The sequence below is a fragment of the Lagopus muta genome, chromosome 24 (assembly GCF_023343835.1).
Source record: "Lagopus muta isolate bLagMut1 chromosome 24, bLagMut1 primary, whole genome shotgun sequence".
In the NCBI taxonomy this organism is placed as follows: domain Eukaryota; kingdom Metazoa; phylum Chordata; class Aves; order Galliformes; family Phasianidae; genus Lagopus; species Lagopus muta.
The window spans coordinates 302,547-317,220 of NC_064456.1; the positions used below are offsets into that span (position 1 = coordinate 302,547).

The window sequence follows — 14,674 nt, forward strand, 5'->3', positions numbered from 1 at the left end:
ACGTCACCCACTGGTATTTCCCCAAGGGCCGACCTCCCCCTGCCTAGGGGGCTCAGCTCTGCAGCAATTCAGGGCAGCATGGTGGGCAAAGTCATCAGGTTGGTTTCCTCCCCTCCAGATGATGAGGTGACAGTGGGCAAATTCTATGCTACTTTCCTCATCCAAGAGCATTTCAGGAAGTTCATGAAGCGCCAGGAGGAGTACTATGGGTACCGTCCCAAGAAGAACCCTGTAGAGATCCAGGTTGGTAGCGTGGTTGGTGGAAGTGATGCTATGTGAGGACAGGAGGCATGATGGGGCATCCTGCAGACGGGGGAAGGGGGCTCTCCCAGCTCTAGAAAGCCCTTGGTGACTGGGAGAGACAGGGCTGAAATGGACATGGGGACATCTGTCCCTTAGGTTCTGGCAATGAGGTGGCCCCAAGTGAATCAGTGCTGAGTTGGTCAGCAAGCACAGAACCAACCAGCCTCAGGGTCCCTGGGAGGGGCAGCTGGCAGGGCAGCATGGTTCACTGTGGCCTGGAGACCAAACTCCAACACATTTCCTTGTCTAAAACCTAAAGTGAGAGGGGTTGTAGTGCCAGCCCACATCCGGCCATGCTTTCCTGTCCATCAGGCTGGGCTGAGGAGCATTGAAGAAGAAGCCGCTCCTGAAATTCATCGAGCCATCTCTGGGGACCTGACTGCTGAGGAAGAGCTGGAGAGGGCAATGGTGGAAGCTGCCATGGAGGAGGGGATCTACAGGGTGAGCACAGCCAGGTGGGAGCAGTCCTACCCACTGCCATGCACTGGGGCTCAGCATGGGTACAGCAGATAGAGAACAGTCCTCAGAGATGAGCCTCACCACAAGCAAGAAGTACATAACAGTGCTCTTCCCTGAGGATCAGGACATCCTGGGCAGTCTGGGCTCTGGTCTCGCAGTGAAGGATTTCTGCTGTGTCCAAAAGCGCTGGCAGCCCAGAGGGTTTGTCACACCCCGGTGCTGCTGCGTTATTTATTACATCCCCTCTCAGTTTCCCCACCTGGGCAATGCAGCCTAGAACACCACAAGCACGAGGCTGCCATTCCATGGGCACCCAAACACATTTCCTCCACGGGAACGGCCCCAGAGCTCTGCGTCTCCTGATGCCCTCCTGTTGCTTGCAGAGGACGGGCGGTTTGTTTGGCCAGGTGGACAGCTTCCTGGAGCCAAGCAGCCCCCTGCAGCCCCACATGGCCAGCCAGAGGCCCCTGCAGTTTACAGAGGTGGGCAGCGAAGACCTCGACTCCCCCGTCTTCCTCGACGACTTCCCCCAGGAAGGCAACACCAACGTCAACAACGCCAACTGGCTGCAGGGGTAAGGGCTGGTGAGCGCCCTGTGGGCTGGGGGGGAGCTGGGCTGGGTGCCAGTGCAGAAATGACCCTGCAAACGCAGAAGCTTTGTGGAGAAATTTGGCCGTTGGATGGGAGGCGTCGCCAGAGATGTCCCCAGGGTGGGATATGCAGGGGGAGCGCGCTCTGGATGTGGGCTGTCTTACCTAATTGCAACGTGCTGAGGCAGCAGCAGTTGTGGTCCTCGGAGAGGGCCATGAGAACCAGGAATACGTCAGTGTTTCTTTCTTCTCCCTGAGCATCAGGTCACCCTGCGTGGCCTGTTTCCTGCCTCAGTTTCCTCCTCTATAAGAGGACCCTAATTATTAACGTATAGGGTAAACGTGTGGCTCTGTGCACTGTGCGCCTTGAACACCTTTCTCATCATTCCTTCATCTTAGGGCCATTAGGATCAAGGTAGACACAGGAAATGCAGGGATGACCTTTTCCCTTCCCCACCAATCTCTGAGTGCCAAGGGCCACCAGTGCCTAAAGCGAGTATAAGGGTTACCGGTGTAAGAGAACATCCTTATTCTGATTCTTGGGGTCTGCACATTATTCACCCATCCCAGAGTGGAGAAGATGGGGAGGGCTGCATCCTGGGTTCAGGGTGGTGCTCCCTGCTCCGCTGACCCCTCTGCCTGTCCCTACCAGGTTGGAGTACGAGGATGAGGTGCTGAGGAGAGCAGTGCTGGCAGCACCCAGGCCTCCAGCGCGGGGTGAGTGTCAGCATGATTCCAATTCTGGGGCATATCAGCCTGCCTGGGGTGGTGGAAGGGGCTGGTGACAGAATGCAGGAGGAGGAGGTGCAGCCCCTAGCAGCTTGGAGGGCCAACTGAGACCCCTGAGCTCAGTGGAACCTGTCTGGAGAGCTCCAAGAATGCATGGTGGTGGAGCATGGAGCTGTGCCTTGGGCTGAGGCAGGACCAGGAGCTCCATGCAGCGAGGCCACAAGGACATGTTCATTTCCAGGAGTAGAGGATCATGGACTGTTCCTCCTTCCTGACTCGGATTGAGGAGCAAATGTGGGGCAGAGGCGGGAGCTGGGATTTCCATTCGTCCCATCTTCTAGATGCAGTCTCCTCGGTCTTGATCCCCTCTGGGCTGTGATGGCCTTGCTCGTGTGCCCATCTCAATTCCCACCTTTCCCTCTCCTAGAGACTGACCTCCCCATCCCTTTGGAAAGGTTGCGGCGGAGACGAGGAGCTGCCTCTGAGCATCACCCAGCATCGGGGCAGTGCCTCCATCCCCAGCAGGTAAAGGGGACAGTGTGAGTCCAAGGGAAGCAAAGTGGGGTCATAGGCTAAACATCCTGGGAAGGAGCATCTCCCTGCATGGGCCCAGCTTTGCTGGAGCCTCCTTTCCTCATCAGCTCGGGGAAGGAGCCCCCACCTCGGTGCTGATCCATGCTGGGGAAGCTCAGAGCAGCATCCCTCATGCTTCTGGAGGCAGGTCAGAAAAAATAGGGTCTCAGAGTTGATCCCACACTCCTCTGCTGCCCTTGGCTGTCTGTGCCCTGTCACCTGGGTGCTTGGCTCTTGCCTCAGTGCCCAGGTAGGGGGGGAAGGGTTGGTTCCCTGCTGGTCCTATTGCTAGTGTTGCACTGGACCCAGGAAATCCAGAAGGATGGGAATCCTTGTGCAGCCTGGGTTGCAGCTGAAAAAATTAACACAGAGGTGTTCCATGATTATCACCATACTTGAGCTGCAGATCCTTGCTCCTTTCATCCAGGGCAGCACAGTGACAGCAGCAGCATCCAGCTCAGAACACCGGTGGCATGAAAGCACTGACACAAACATGTCTTCCACCCCTGCCATCACCTTCCTCATTCAAGAGGTAATGTGCAGACTGGCAGAGGGAAAAGGGGGTGGTGAGATTCCATGGTGGGAAACTGAGGGGAAGAGCTTAGCTGGGGAGGTGGGCAGCAGGGCGAAGGCAGTGAGTGTGAGCCCTTCTGCTACAGACTTTTTCCACACGGGGCTGTTGATCCTTTCCTCTGTTGCAGGCTCTGATCTCTGGGGGCCTTGCAGCTCTGGCCCGCGACGCATCCTTCGTTGCAGTGACCAGGGATGAGATGGCAGCCAGCAGTCAGCTGGAGGTGGATGAAGTGGAGAAAGCAGCAGTGGAGCTGCTAAAGGAAAGAGAAGCACTGTGGGACACAGAAAGCAGCTCTGTCCTCCGGGACACCTTGGCTGCATCAGAAGTCAGCGCCCCAGGGCTCAGTGTGGCCACATCCCATCAGACCAGCTCTGCTGCTCGCCTGTGAGCTGCCTGCCATGCAGCCCCATGGGTACAACCAGATAACAGAGCAGTGCTGCACCTCTCCCCATCTTTGCCTGTGGGGCTGCTGGGCTCTGTCTGGCCGCAGGAGGCTTTTTGGACTGGGGCTGCAGGATGCTGGTGACAGGACAGGGTGATGCTGTGCCAGAATGGTCTTTGCAGGAGCTGCACAGATCATTAAAGTGTCCCTGCTGTGTGACTCCGTGGGTTCCCCTGTCCCCTCCTTCCTCTGCTCTCCTGGCTGCAGGCTGCTGCCTGCCTGAGCTGGCAGAGACTCAGACCAGCTGAGGGAGGGAGCTTTAAGAAGAGCTGGCAGTGGTTAGTGGGCATGGTGGGGATGGGCCAGCAGTTGGACTCGGTGATCTTAATGCACTTTTCCAACCTTAATGATTCTGTGATTCATGTGGCAGTCCCAGTCCTGGTCCTGAGATCTTTCCCCACTCCCGTGTGCTCCTGCCTCAGTCAGTCACTTTAAGGATGGCTACACACTGCATCTCAGCAGCTGCACCCTGGGTCATGGCCCTGCCAGACCCCGTTCCTCCTGCTTGCAGCCCAGCCTGACCTGTGGGAGGAGATGGGCACCACTGGAGGAGCTTGGAGCAGATCTGCCTGAGGCTGGGAACTTTGCCACTCGGGGCAGAGGGGTCATTGCTCTGCAGGAAGGGGTCTGCCTGAGGGTTCAGGTTTACAGACTTCACTGCCCCAGAAGGAAGGTGTTTGCCAAGCGCTGGGGCAGCCCTGTCCCCCTGGGTCAGCTTTTGGCAGGGTTCTTGCTTCAGAGGGCCTCCAGCCCATCCAAACCGAACACTGCTGGGTTTTTCCTTGCCTAATATCTATCAAAATGCAGCAAACTGATAGGTCCCAGGAGAGATACTGAATCAACGGGGCATGCCTGCCCTCCAGCAGGGCGTTTTGTTAACGGAATAAAAGGGAGATGGCTGTTGCTGAACTCCATCTGCAGCAAGAGCTGTGCCTGCAGATGGGACGCAGGCAGCAGAGAACCCATAGGGACAGCCCTGCACCCCACGGCGCTGCCCCCGGGCAGGACACCCCCTGACACCCCTTGAGTGCTGTGAGGCTGCGGAGCTGCTGGCTTTTGCTCTGCTCGGTGGATACTGAGGATGTGCTGCTTTTCCTACAAGGTGGACAGGGTTGGTTTATGGGGGAGCTGCAGAACTCCGCGCGTCCCTTTTTGAGGCTGGGGACTTCGTGCAGCCCGGGAAAACCGGACATCCCAGTACAGCCCCGCACAGCCCCGTACCGCCCTACACACCCCTAGAAAGCCCCACTACAGCCCCGCACGACTCTGCACAGCCCGGCGCACCCCGGAGCGGAGCCGCTGACCCGGCAGAGGGCAGCAGGGACCGACGGCTGTCCGTGCGCGCGTGCTCACGCGAGCGTCCGTCCGCGCGGGGCCGCGCACCCCGCAACACCTCCGCGCCCGGCGGCCTCGTGGCCGCGCTGCCGGTGGGCGGATCCCTTCTGGCCCCGCCCCGCCCCTCCCGGCCCGGCCCCGCTCTCTGCGGCCGAGGCGCGGCGGAGCCCCCGCTGCGGGAGCGACCCCGGCGGCAGCGCCCGGCCCGCCCCGCGGCACCTGGGGCCGCCCCGCCGCCCCCTCCTCCTCCTCCTCCTCCTCCTTCTCCTCCTCCTGCACCTCCCCGCTCCCTCCTCCCTCCCTCTTCCTCCTCTTCCCCCTCCCGCAGACGCGGATGCTCTCGGGCAGCGGTGGCCGCGGTGCGGGGCGGTGGGGGCATGGCGGCCCCGGACAGCTGCGTGAAGGTGGCGGTGAGGTGAGCGCGGAGCTGCGGGGTTCGCGGTCCCGGGGCGGGGGCGGCCTCCGGGGGGGAGGAAGGAGCTCTGTGCAGCCCCGGGAGCTCCGTGCCCGTCCCCTCTGCGCCGGCACCCCCGAGCCGTGCCCGCTGTCCCCCGTCCCGCTCCGTGCTGCCCTGGGGCTGCTCCGACACCGCAAGACCTCTGAAGCCCGCAGTGCGGGGGGACCCCTGGGCCGTCTGACCGCACCGCACGAAGGGCTTAGACCCCCCTCCCCTGGGTGGTGTCAAAGGGGCATTAAGGAGGGGGTCCCTGCAATGTGTGCTTGTGGAGGGGGGGGGGGATGTCTGCAGCATCTCCGTGTCCTTTGTACTGCCTCTGAGCTGGGAACAATGCGCCTTACGGCTCCTGCACCTAAATAAAGGAGCTGCCGGCAGCACCTAATTCGTGGGCTGCAGGGGGGGGTCGGGGCTGAGGCCCTGAGCGGCACTGCGGGCGGTGGGCACATCCCAAACCTCCTACACGGCGATGGGTGGAAGAGGGATGAATGTAGGGGGCTCTTTGTTAGCGCTGGACCGGGCTGGGTGTATTCTGAGTGCTGCCGCTGGGGTCCTGCAGTTCGGTGCTGTTCTCTTTGCTTCTCTCTATTGGGAAAGGAGGAAGGAGTCCCCACAACCCCCGCCAAAGGGCTCATCAGCCCCATCAAGTGAGGAAGGCAGGGACAGACCCGGAGCTGCCATCTGCGTGGTGGGAACTGGATGTGTGTGTTCCTCCCACTCGCCCTATGGTTGCCCTGGCTCAGCCCGCGCCTTCCAGGCCAGCCCTAGGAGCACTGAGTCCTGTGCAGGATGAGGGGATGATTGGGCCCTTCCCCATCCAGCTGCTCCTGCGTTGCTTTCCATCATGGAGCTGTGGGATGGGGCAGAAGGTGCTGTGTTACTGCTATGGGTGTGGATCCTGTGTGTGGCAGCATGGGTGCTGATGGGATGCGGTGGGACTGCATTAATCCTTGATGGAGGAAACACAGAGGTGCTGCCTTGGGCAGAGCAAGAGCACAAAAGATGCTTTGGGTGCAGTGTCAGTGATGAAGGGGAAATGGTGGGTGTGTGGCTGCATGTACCATGTGTCTGTGCACCCAAACACCTCCCTGCACTGCTGCCCTGCAAGTAGCATTGGGGTTTTCTGCACCTCTCTGTTCAAGGGGCTGAGAATTGAGCCAGGCTGCAGTCTCACAGGCTGGGGAGCAGCGGGGAGGCGACAGCGTCCTTGTCATGTGGGTGTTCCTACGGTGCCTGTGTGGAGGCAGGACGGGGTGTCCATGCAGGACACTGACCCGGGGTCCGAGTGATGCCGGCTGCTGCGGGTGGAGATTTCCTGCTGGTCAGACTCTTCCCATCCTCCATCCTGCGCTTTTCTTAGGATGGAGCCTCGTAACAAAGGCCCGGGCTGTGTTCCTTTCTCAAGCAGTGCTGTCAGGGGTGGTGGCTGTGGGGCTGCTTTGGTTGCTCTGTTTCCACCTCATCCCTGTGTGCCGTGAGGCCAGAGCGGTCCTGTGATGAGAGAATCATGAGCAGGAGGTGTTGGAAATGCAGTCTTCCCCATGCGGTATTTTGGTGGGGATGGAGTGTCCATGGTGAGAGCTGGGTGGGAAAGGAAGGCTCCATCCCTCTCCCACCCCCTCCTTGGTGAAGTGATCCCCGCTTGGTGCAGCGCTGGATGTCGTAGCAGAGGTGAAGACAAAGGAGGGCTGAGAGTGACGATGCTGAGAGACAAAGCAGGCAGCAAGCAGGTCGGGGGCTGGCGAGAAACAGCCTCTCGCCCCACTGCTTTTGTGTCAAAGCAGCCCCGGGGGGCTGGCGCTGGGTCCTCTCCCAGCACAGTGCGGATTCTCTTTGTGTGGCACCTTGCCGGGGAGCAGCAGGGCTGCAAAGCCCTCAGACCCCCACCCACCGTGCCATCCGTGCAGTCCCAGCTCCTGCATGGGGCAGCAAGGAGGAGGATTGCTACCTCAGGGTGTGGCAGAACAGGGGCAAAATCTCCCTTTTGTTCCTTTATAATAACATGAAGGTGCACTGTGATGTTTATTCAGTCTTGGTGTCGCTGCTGTTGGTGAGAGCGAGGTGGGCTCACCAGTGTGGGGGAAAGGAATGCTGGATACTGGGATTTTGGGGAAGGTGCTGTGTGCTGCTGGGGTCAAATGGATGATGTGTGTGGTCCCGCTGCTGTCAGGAGGTGCTGCAGCCACCAGGCAGGACCCAATTCTGGTGTCCCTGGGGTTGGGTGGTGGAGCTGCCCCATCCCTGTTGATCCCCGATTCCCACAGCTGTCCTGCCCTGGCACAATGAGGCAGGGGAGATGCCGTGGTGTTTCTTGCTGTCATCCTCAGTGCACAGCTTAAATCTCCTCCGTTCACCTCCAAGATCCCCAGCTGGCGCTGGGGTCCCGCAGAGCTGGATGTGGGGGGGGTTATTTAGGGCACAGGGGGGTGTGTTTGTGCTTCCTGTGTGCCAGCAGTGAAATGGCTGGTGGCTGCCGCAGCGCTGCCGTCAGCAGGGAGGACGCAGGCCCAGTGGCTGCTGCTGGCCTCGCGGCAAGCTTGTGGCTGCAGGCAGGGCCGCCTTCCCTTTGCCATCAGCGTGAAGCTGATGCGTTGCTTTTGGGCACCTCGGGGCTGCCTGGCTCGGGAGGGGCTGAGCCAGGAGCGCTGTGCCACATTCGGGCGCCGGGCAGGGAGCCCAGGGCTCCTCGTGCTCTGGGTGCTCACTTGGAGTCCTGGGGAGGCACAACGTCTGCTTCCTTTGGCAGGTGACCTTCACAGCGACTGCTGCAGCTTGCTCTGCAGCTGCTGCTCCACCCTGGAGCACAGTGGTTACCTGGGGCTGGGGGTCCCCTCTGCTGGGCATGTGGGCTCGCAGGCAGCTCCCGCAGCTGCAGAGCCATGTTCTGGGGCTGGTGACCAGATAGGGCCCTGCTCTCCAGGGTGTGTGGCTTTGCTGTGTCAGGATGGTGTGTATAAACCTGGAGTGTTCAGCCTCGTGGTGGAGGGGGGGGGGGGGGCTGAGGAGTGGGGGCGGCTGCAGAAAAACTCCTCGAGACCCCAAATGCAGCATCGGCTGGGGGGAGTGCAGCACACGAGTGTGCCCAGCCAGCAGCGACTCAGGAAGCAGAGCTTGTGAAATTGGGGAAGGAAGTTGAGTCGGGTTTCAAGTTTATTTAAACCCTGCAACCTCCAGTGCTCTGCTGCTCTCATAAACACTCCTGCTGAGATGCTCCGTGCCCCTGCACAGCAGCGTGGGTCCTGGCTGCCTCCTGCCCTGGGAACTGATCCGGTCTCCTTGGGAGCAATGATGGGATGTTCCTCTCAGGGACAGATTCCTGCAGCCATTGCAGCATGCCCTGGAGGGCCTCAGCTCAGTGGGAACGGGGTTGTAAAGCATCCTGCCCGCATCCTGCTGCTGCGTGGCTGGGGCTCCTCTGCTTGCTGGGTTGGTTTCTGCAAACATGAAGCCTCTGGGACCAGCTGTGTTTCAGGATGATTTTGGATGCGGGTGGGGAGGTGTCATCAGCCCGAGCTGTGGGTGCTGCCTGAGGGTGATGGCACAGGTAGGGGGATGGAACCCAGCGCTCACTGTCATCGTGGTGCTGCGTCATTCCTGGGAGACCATCTATGGAAAGTGTCCCTGGGGTTGAAACTGGATGTTCTTTCAGTTTCCCTTCCAACCCAAGCTATACTGTGATGAAATGACTCCCTGGGGCGACCCATAGGACGCAGTCCTCTTGTGATTCCGTGACATCTCCAAGTCTGGGTGGTGTTGGATCAGTTTTGTTCAGCTCTCATGGGGCCATGTAGGCTGAGCTTATGAGGTGGATGTTTGGGCAGAGAGGGAGGTGAGATAAAGCTGGGTATGTGCCCGGCTCCCAGGGTTACAGTGCCGTGGGATTTCCTTTCTGGAGGCACCGGGGTGCTCCCTAGTGAACGGCACTGACTCACGGCTGCACCCCAAGGCCTGTAAGGGAAGCAGCATCACAGGCACGGGGACCCCAAACCACCTTCCCCATCCTTCCCCCCCCCCCGGGTCAGCCTAGGGCTCAGTCCTGGGGGAAATGCAGAGCCCAGGTGTGTGGGCGAGAAGCTTTTTTCTGTGCCTGGCTTCAATCAGGCGCACGCTTGCTGGCTTTTACAGCGGAAATGTTAGAAAGGAGATGGAAACATTGCTGGTGCAGGGGGGGAGCGCGGCTCCGCTCTGCGGTTCAGTGCAGAGACGGCGCTGCCTGCAGCATTGCCCCGGGCAGCATGGCTGTAAGAAGCTTGTAGTGCCTGCACCCAGTGCCTGTCAGTGGGGACTTAAATCCTTAATGCCCCGAAGTACCAGGAACGGGGCTCCCTAAGCCAGAGGGCAGGACGGGCTGTGGCATTCCTGCACCAAGAGCGAAGCTGGGGGCGGGCAGGAGCAAATTGCAGGAGACAGAGCTCTGACCAAGAGCAAATCACAGGAGCCAAAGCTTGAAACTAAGCTGTCAGAAGCACAGCCCCTGGTCTCACAGGGGGAAGGCGATACTCCCACCAAGCCCGTGCTAATTGAGGAGCCAGCCTTGTCTTTTGTGCCCTTCCCACTGCCCTGAGTCCCAGGGGTCTGTTTCCTTCCCATTGCTGTCAAAATAGTCCCTGCTGTGGGGTTAAACAGCCGGCAGGTTTGGGATGTGCTGGATTGCACGGGGAACTGCTGCCAGGCTCTGCTGGTTGCATCCCTTTGTGAGTGACTGTCCGGAGTCTGTTTGCAGACATCCTTGTGGCATCACCCACCCCAGGTCCATCATGACGTTGATGGCATTGCCAGCTGCTGCTCATTGGCTTATGGGAGCTGAGGAGGAGTGCAGGGACTTTGCAAACTCAGCCCGCTCCCGGTGCCCTCCAGGTGATGCTCTGGGTAAAGCTGAGTTCCGTGCTTCCCCCAGGCCCTGCCAGCCCTTTCCTGTGGCCTTGGGTTGGGGTTCCCCAGTGCGGGGTTCCTGTGCAGGCTGTGTGTCCCCTGTTCCATTGCGGGTCCTGGTGCCGAGCAGATGGTGCAGCTTGGGGCCAGTGTGCTCCTGCCAGAGCTAATAAGCAGCACACGGTGGCTGCCAGGACCTGATTGAAAGGTTTCCCTAAGCCTGAGGATTAGGGGGCCCAGGGTCCTCTGGGGCTCACAGCAGTGGGGACTGCCCCATAAAGCTGGGCACAGCCAGCACCCCATGTTTGTGGCAAGCAGAGGACCTATGTTGGGGTCACTTAGGGGATGGATATAGTGTGGTGGCAGGTCCTTCTGCTGAGCCGTGTCCGGTAGGTCTCCGTACACCCCTTGGCTCTGCAGAGGTTCTCTCATTTCCCCAGCAGGGGTGTGGGGACCTGGCAGCCAGCCCTGCTGTGTCCTTGGTGCCAGCCACACACTGGTGTGGAGGGAGGCTGAGCCCTTCCCCGTGCTGTGCTCGCTCCTGCTAGGAAATGCCTTGCTATATCTCTTAATCTGAGTGTTTTCTGACCAGACCTGGCAATCCCAGGGGAGCCTTATTCAATTTTCTCTGATTGCTGAGCTGCTTCCCTGCTGTGGTAATTAAATGCTTAACTTTGTCTTGATTTGGGTCCAGAGCAACCTGTGTGCCAACAGCCGCCTCTGGGCAGCAAGGATTCTCCCAGGACTCAGTGGGGAGTGGGGCTGGGCTTTGTCCTCCTTAGGACTCTATGGGACCAGGCCATACTGAGCTGATGCTTTGGGAGCTGCTGTCTGTTGGCAAGGATGGGCAGCAAGGTGCTGTGTGTGCTGGTGTGGAGATATGGGACAGCCTGGAGTTCTCTGCTCTGATCCTGTTGCTGGTGGTGCGGAGTTCAGTGGAGAAGTGGGGTGTGGGAGTGTGCTGCCGTACCCTGCAGAAGGGAGCTCTGGAGCCTTCTGGGTTTGCTGTAGCCGTGAAACAGGGAGAGGAGAAGCTCAGGCAGCAGGGGGCATGAGGACATGATTGCAGCCATCCGCTTCACTTGAATGGAGCCTTCCTGTGTGCTGGAGGCTGTGTGGGGTTTCCCAGTGGGTGCAGCCACTTTTTCTGGCCAAGCAGTGGGTGAAGCCCTGCCATGAGGATGTGGGCTGTACCCCTTCCAAAGCCCATTCTGCTGTCTGCAAGGCCAAGAGATGCTGGGTTCTTCCTGTGGGCTCTGCTTCTTCCCCCAGGCAAGAGGGGCCCTGAGGGCTGCCTGTGGGATCTGCTTCCCGTGGTGCCCATCGGGCACTTGGCTCCCAGCCTGGCCCCAACAGCTCTGCCTTTGTGTGTGCCCCACACTCCCTGCCCCTGAGGGTGCAGCCCCACTCTGCTGCTTCCTCCCAGATGCTCTGTCGCCCTGGCAGCCGAACCATGGAGACGAGTGCTTTCACAGCCTGCCAGCATGGCAGGAAAGAGGGGGGAGAGAGAGAGAGAGAGATGCTGAGCCTCTGCCGGGCCTTTGTGTCCCCTGCTCGGCTCTGGGCCCTGCTTGGCACAGAGGCTGCCGCTGCTGCGGGGTTTGTGTGCCGATGCCAAGCAGGCAGGATCTGCTGGGCTGTCTGTCACCCCCTCGGTCCTTTGCCACCAGCCCAAGTGCAGGGAGGGCCTGCAAGACGTGTGAGGAGTGGTTGGAGTGCCTTGCTTTGGCCCAGAGAAGAGGAGGCTGATGTGATGTGACCCGCCTGGTCAGGTCCTGCATTGCCCAGTGCGTGGCATGGCGATGCTCCTCCTGGGGTAGGAGGGGATAGAACAGTAGAATCATTTGAATTGGAAGGGACCTTTGAAGGCCATCAGCTCCCACTCCTTGCAATGAATAGGGGCGCTCACAGCTCCATCAGCTGCTCAGAGCCCCGTCCCCCTCACCTGGAGTGCCTGCAGGGGTGGGGCAGGGATGGGAATGGATGACAGAGAGCTGGGACTGTCTGATGGCTGTGAGCAGGAAGAACAGCATCACTGACCCAGAGATTTCTTCTGTGCTGGCACTTGGTGGTGGCCACGTAAATCTCCCTGTGCTGGCTGGTAGGGCTGCTGGTGAGGGTCGCTGCTTCCCCAGAACATCCCATGCAGGGTTGTGTCTGCTGGAAGCTGCTGCTGCTTCCTGGGCTCATCTCTGCCCCCGGCTCCTTCTGCTGCTCTCATGGTGTGAGGAGGGGCTGATATTTGCACCGTCTGCAGCAGCTTCCAGCCTGTAGACAAGTGGCTCTAAGTTGTGCTGGTGGAGGTTCAGGTTGGATGTTAGAAACAATTTCTTCTTGGAAAGAGTAGTCAGCATTGGCACAGCTGCCCAGGGAGGCGATGGAGTCCCTGTCCCTGGAGGTGTTCAGAGCTGTGGAGATGAGGCACTGAGGGATGTGGCTGTGGGCACGGTGGGGTGGGTTGGGGTTGGACTCAGTGTTCTCAGAGGTCTCCTCCAGCCTCAATAATTCTATGGTTCTATGAAATGACATTTGGGACAAGTGCTGGGGCTCTGACCAGCCTGTGGGGCACCCATGTCCCCAGCCACTCTTGGGGACACGGGATGGTACAAGGGGATGCTGGCACCTGGGTCTCCATTCATACCCTTGCAGGTCCCACAGTTGTGGTCCCCAGAAGTCCTATGGAAAGTCCATATGCAGTCACACAGTGCTGCTGCACAGCCTCTCTCCCAAACCCACATGCACATATTAAACCACTTTCTGGGGAGGGAAGGGAAAAAAGCCTTTGCTGAAAACTCTGCTCTTGTTTTTCCTGAGAGGAAAAATTTTCCAGAAATACAGTGGTTGCAGTTTGTTGTTCTGTCTGATCCCCAGAAACGCTGTGCGCGTCTGGGGAGGGGCAGCACTTCGCTTTAGTCAGAAAGTAATTAAAACTGGGGTTCATTTTCCTGCGGGAGGGTGGGACCCTGGGAAGGCGACAGGAGCGAGTTGGGCTGAGCACATCAGAAGCTGCCTTCTGTTGTGGCTGCGGTGCTACATACACCCTGAGACACGGATAGCTGTTCCCACACGTCTGCTGTGCGGCTTCCCGGGGGGGTCGTGGGCCGGTGGTCCCCCGGCTCTCGCTGCCCTCAGCCTGGTGAGACATGGGAGCCCCGACCTGCAGAGCCTCCGCTGCGGTCGCTGCCAGCCGTGCGGCTTTGGAGGAATTAATAGCTGTTTTTATGAAGCATCCAGGGAGGGGAGATGTGCAGTCATTAAGCTCTAATGAGAGCTGTTTGCCAGGGCGTTTGGCTTTGCGTTCCCTTTCTCCGCAGCTCCCTGGGGCGCCCAGCTGCTTCCCGCAGCCAACGCATCCCCAGAACCTGGAGCTGTGCGGCCCCGACGTGCGCCGCTGTCTGACGTGCAGCAGATCTGCGCCTGCGCGGCTCCGTCGGCGCCGTCGGTGCTCCAAAGCCCTCGGGGTGGGGAGCGCGGTGTTGTCACGGCGCCGCTGGAGCCCAGCGCAGCCTCTGCTGTCCCGGCTCCGTCTGCAGGGCCCACAGCCTGGGACAGCCATCGGGCTGGGCGGCGCTTTGGTTCAGACGGTTGTTTTGGTGCTGGGGCCGTCTGGTTGCGTTTTGCGTTTCAGGCTTTTGAATGCAGTTTGATCTCGCTGTCTCCTATGCGGGTGCAGCCATGCTGTGTCTGACTGCCGTGCGTCTCTTCTGCCTACCGTGCCCTGGCAGTCCAGGTTGCTTCCATGCATCGTTCCTACGTGCAGCCCAGAGCTCGCTGCCTGGCTGCGGACACTGCAGCAAATGAGCTGCTGTAGGTGTGGGTTGGTGCAAGGGTAGCTTTTAGTGCAGTCTGTGGGTTGTTACCCCATCCTGCTTTGTGTGCTGTTTGCTTCACGCTGTGAGCTGTGGCGCTGCTGGGCCTCAGCCTGGAGCAGCCGCAGTCCCAATGCAGAGCATGTCCCCAGAGCCAGGCAGTGGGGTGATCTCTGAGGCCACCCTCAGTGTGTTCCTCCCCCTGCAGGATCCGTCCCCAGCTGTCCAAAGAGAAAATCGAGGGATGTCACATCTGCACCTCCGTGACACCCGGTGAGCCCCAAGTGCTGCTGGGGAAGGACAAAGCCTTCACCTATGACTTTGTCTTTGACCTGGACACGTGGCAGGAGCAGATCTACACAACGTGCGTGGGCAAGCTCATTGAAGGCTGCTTCGAGGGCTACAATGCCACCGTGCTGGCGTACGGACAGGTACCCGCTTTGCTCTGCCCTGGGCTTTGGGCTCGCCCAGGGCAGCAGCGCAGAAGTTAGGAGCAGGCAGGGACTTAAAGCTGCAGGGTGTGGAGGGGATGGA

General features: G+C 59.8%; 2 protein-coding genes across 7 annotated transcripts in view; both read left to right on the forward strand.

The window, feature by feature from the left end:
• Positions 1–4,106, forward strand: part of CACNA1S (calcium voltage-gated channel subunit alpha1 S) — a 30,500-nt gene extending 26,394 nt beyond the window's left edge. For 2 of the 3 annotated variants that reach the window (XM_048925591.1, XM_048925589.1), the window contains 7 exons: positions 119–243; positions 616–744; positions 1,146–1,336; positions 2,005–2,069; positions 2,509–2,606; positions 3,082–3,186; positions 3,356–4,106. In XM_048925591.1, coding sequence (XP_048781548.1) covers positions 119–243; positions 616–744; positions 1,146–1,336; positions 2,005–2,069; positions 2,509–2,606; positions 3,082–3,186; positions 3,356–3,616 — 974 coding nt within the window. In that variant the 3' untranslated portion in view covers positions 3,617–4,106. The remainder of the gene's footprint in view (positions 1–118; positions 244–615; positions 745–1,145; positions 1,337–2,004; positions 2,070–2,508; positions 2,607–3,081; positions 3,187–3,355) is intronic. The other variant, XM_048925590.1, reaches the window with a different exon arrangement.
• A 1,096-nt stretch (positions 4,107–5,202) lies between these two features.
• KIF21B (kinesin family member 21B) overlaps positions 5,203–14,674 on the forward strand; it is a 29,018-nt gene continuing 19,546 nt past the window's right edge. For 3 of the 4 annotated variants that reach the window (XR_007373194.1, XR_007373195.1, XM_048925593.1), the window contains exons 1-2: positions 5,203–5,420; positions 14,349–14,571. Coding sequence is in view for 2 of the 4 variants with exons in the window: in XM_048925593.1 (XP_048781550.1) it covers positions 5,383–5,420; positions 14,349–14,571 (261 nt within the window). In the remaining 2 variants the exon portion in view is untranslated. The remainder of the gene's footprint in view (positions 5,421–14,348; positions 14,572–14,674) is intronic. The other variant, XM_048925592.1, reaches the window with a different exon arrangement.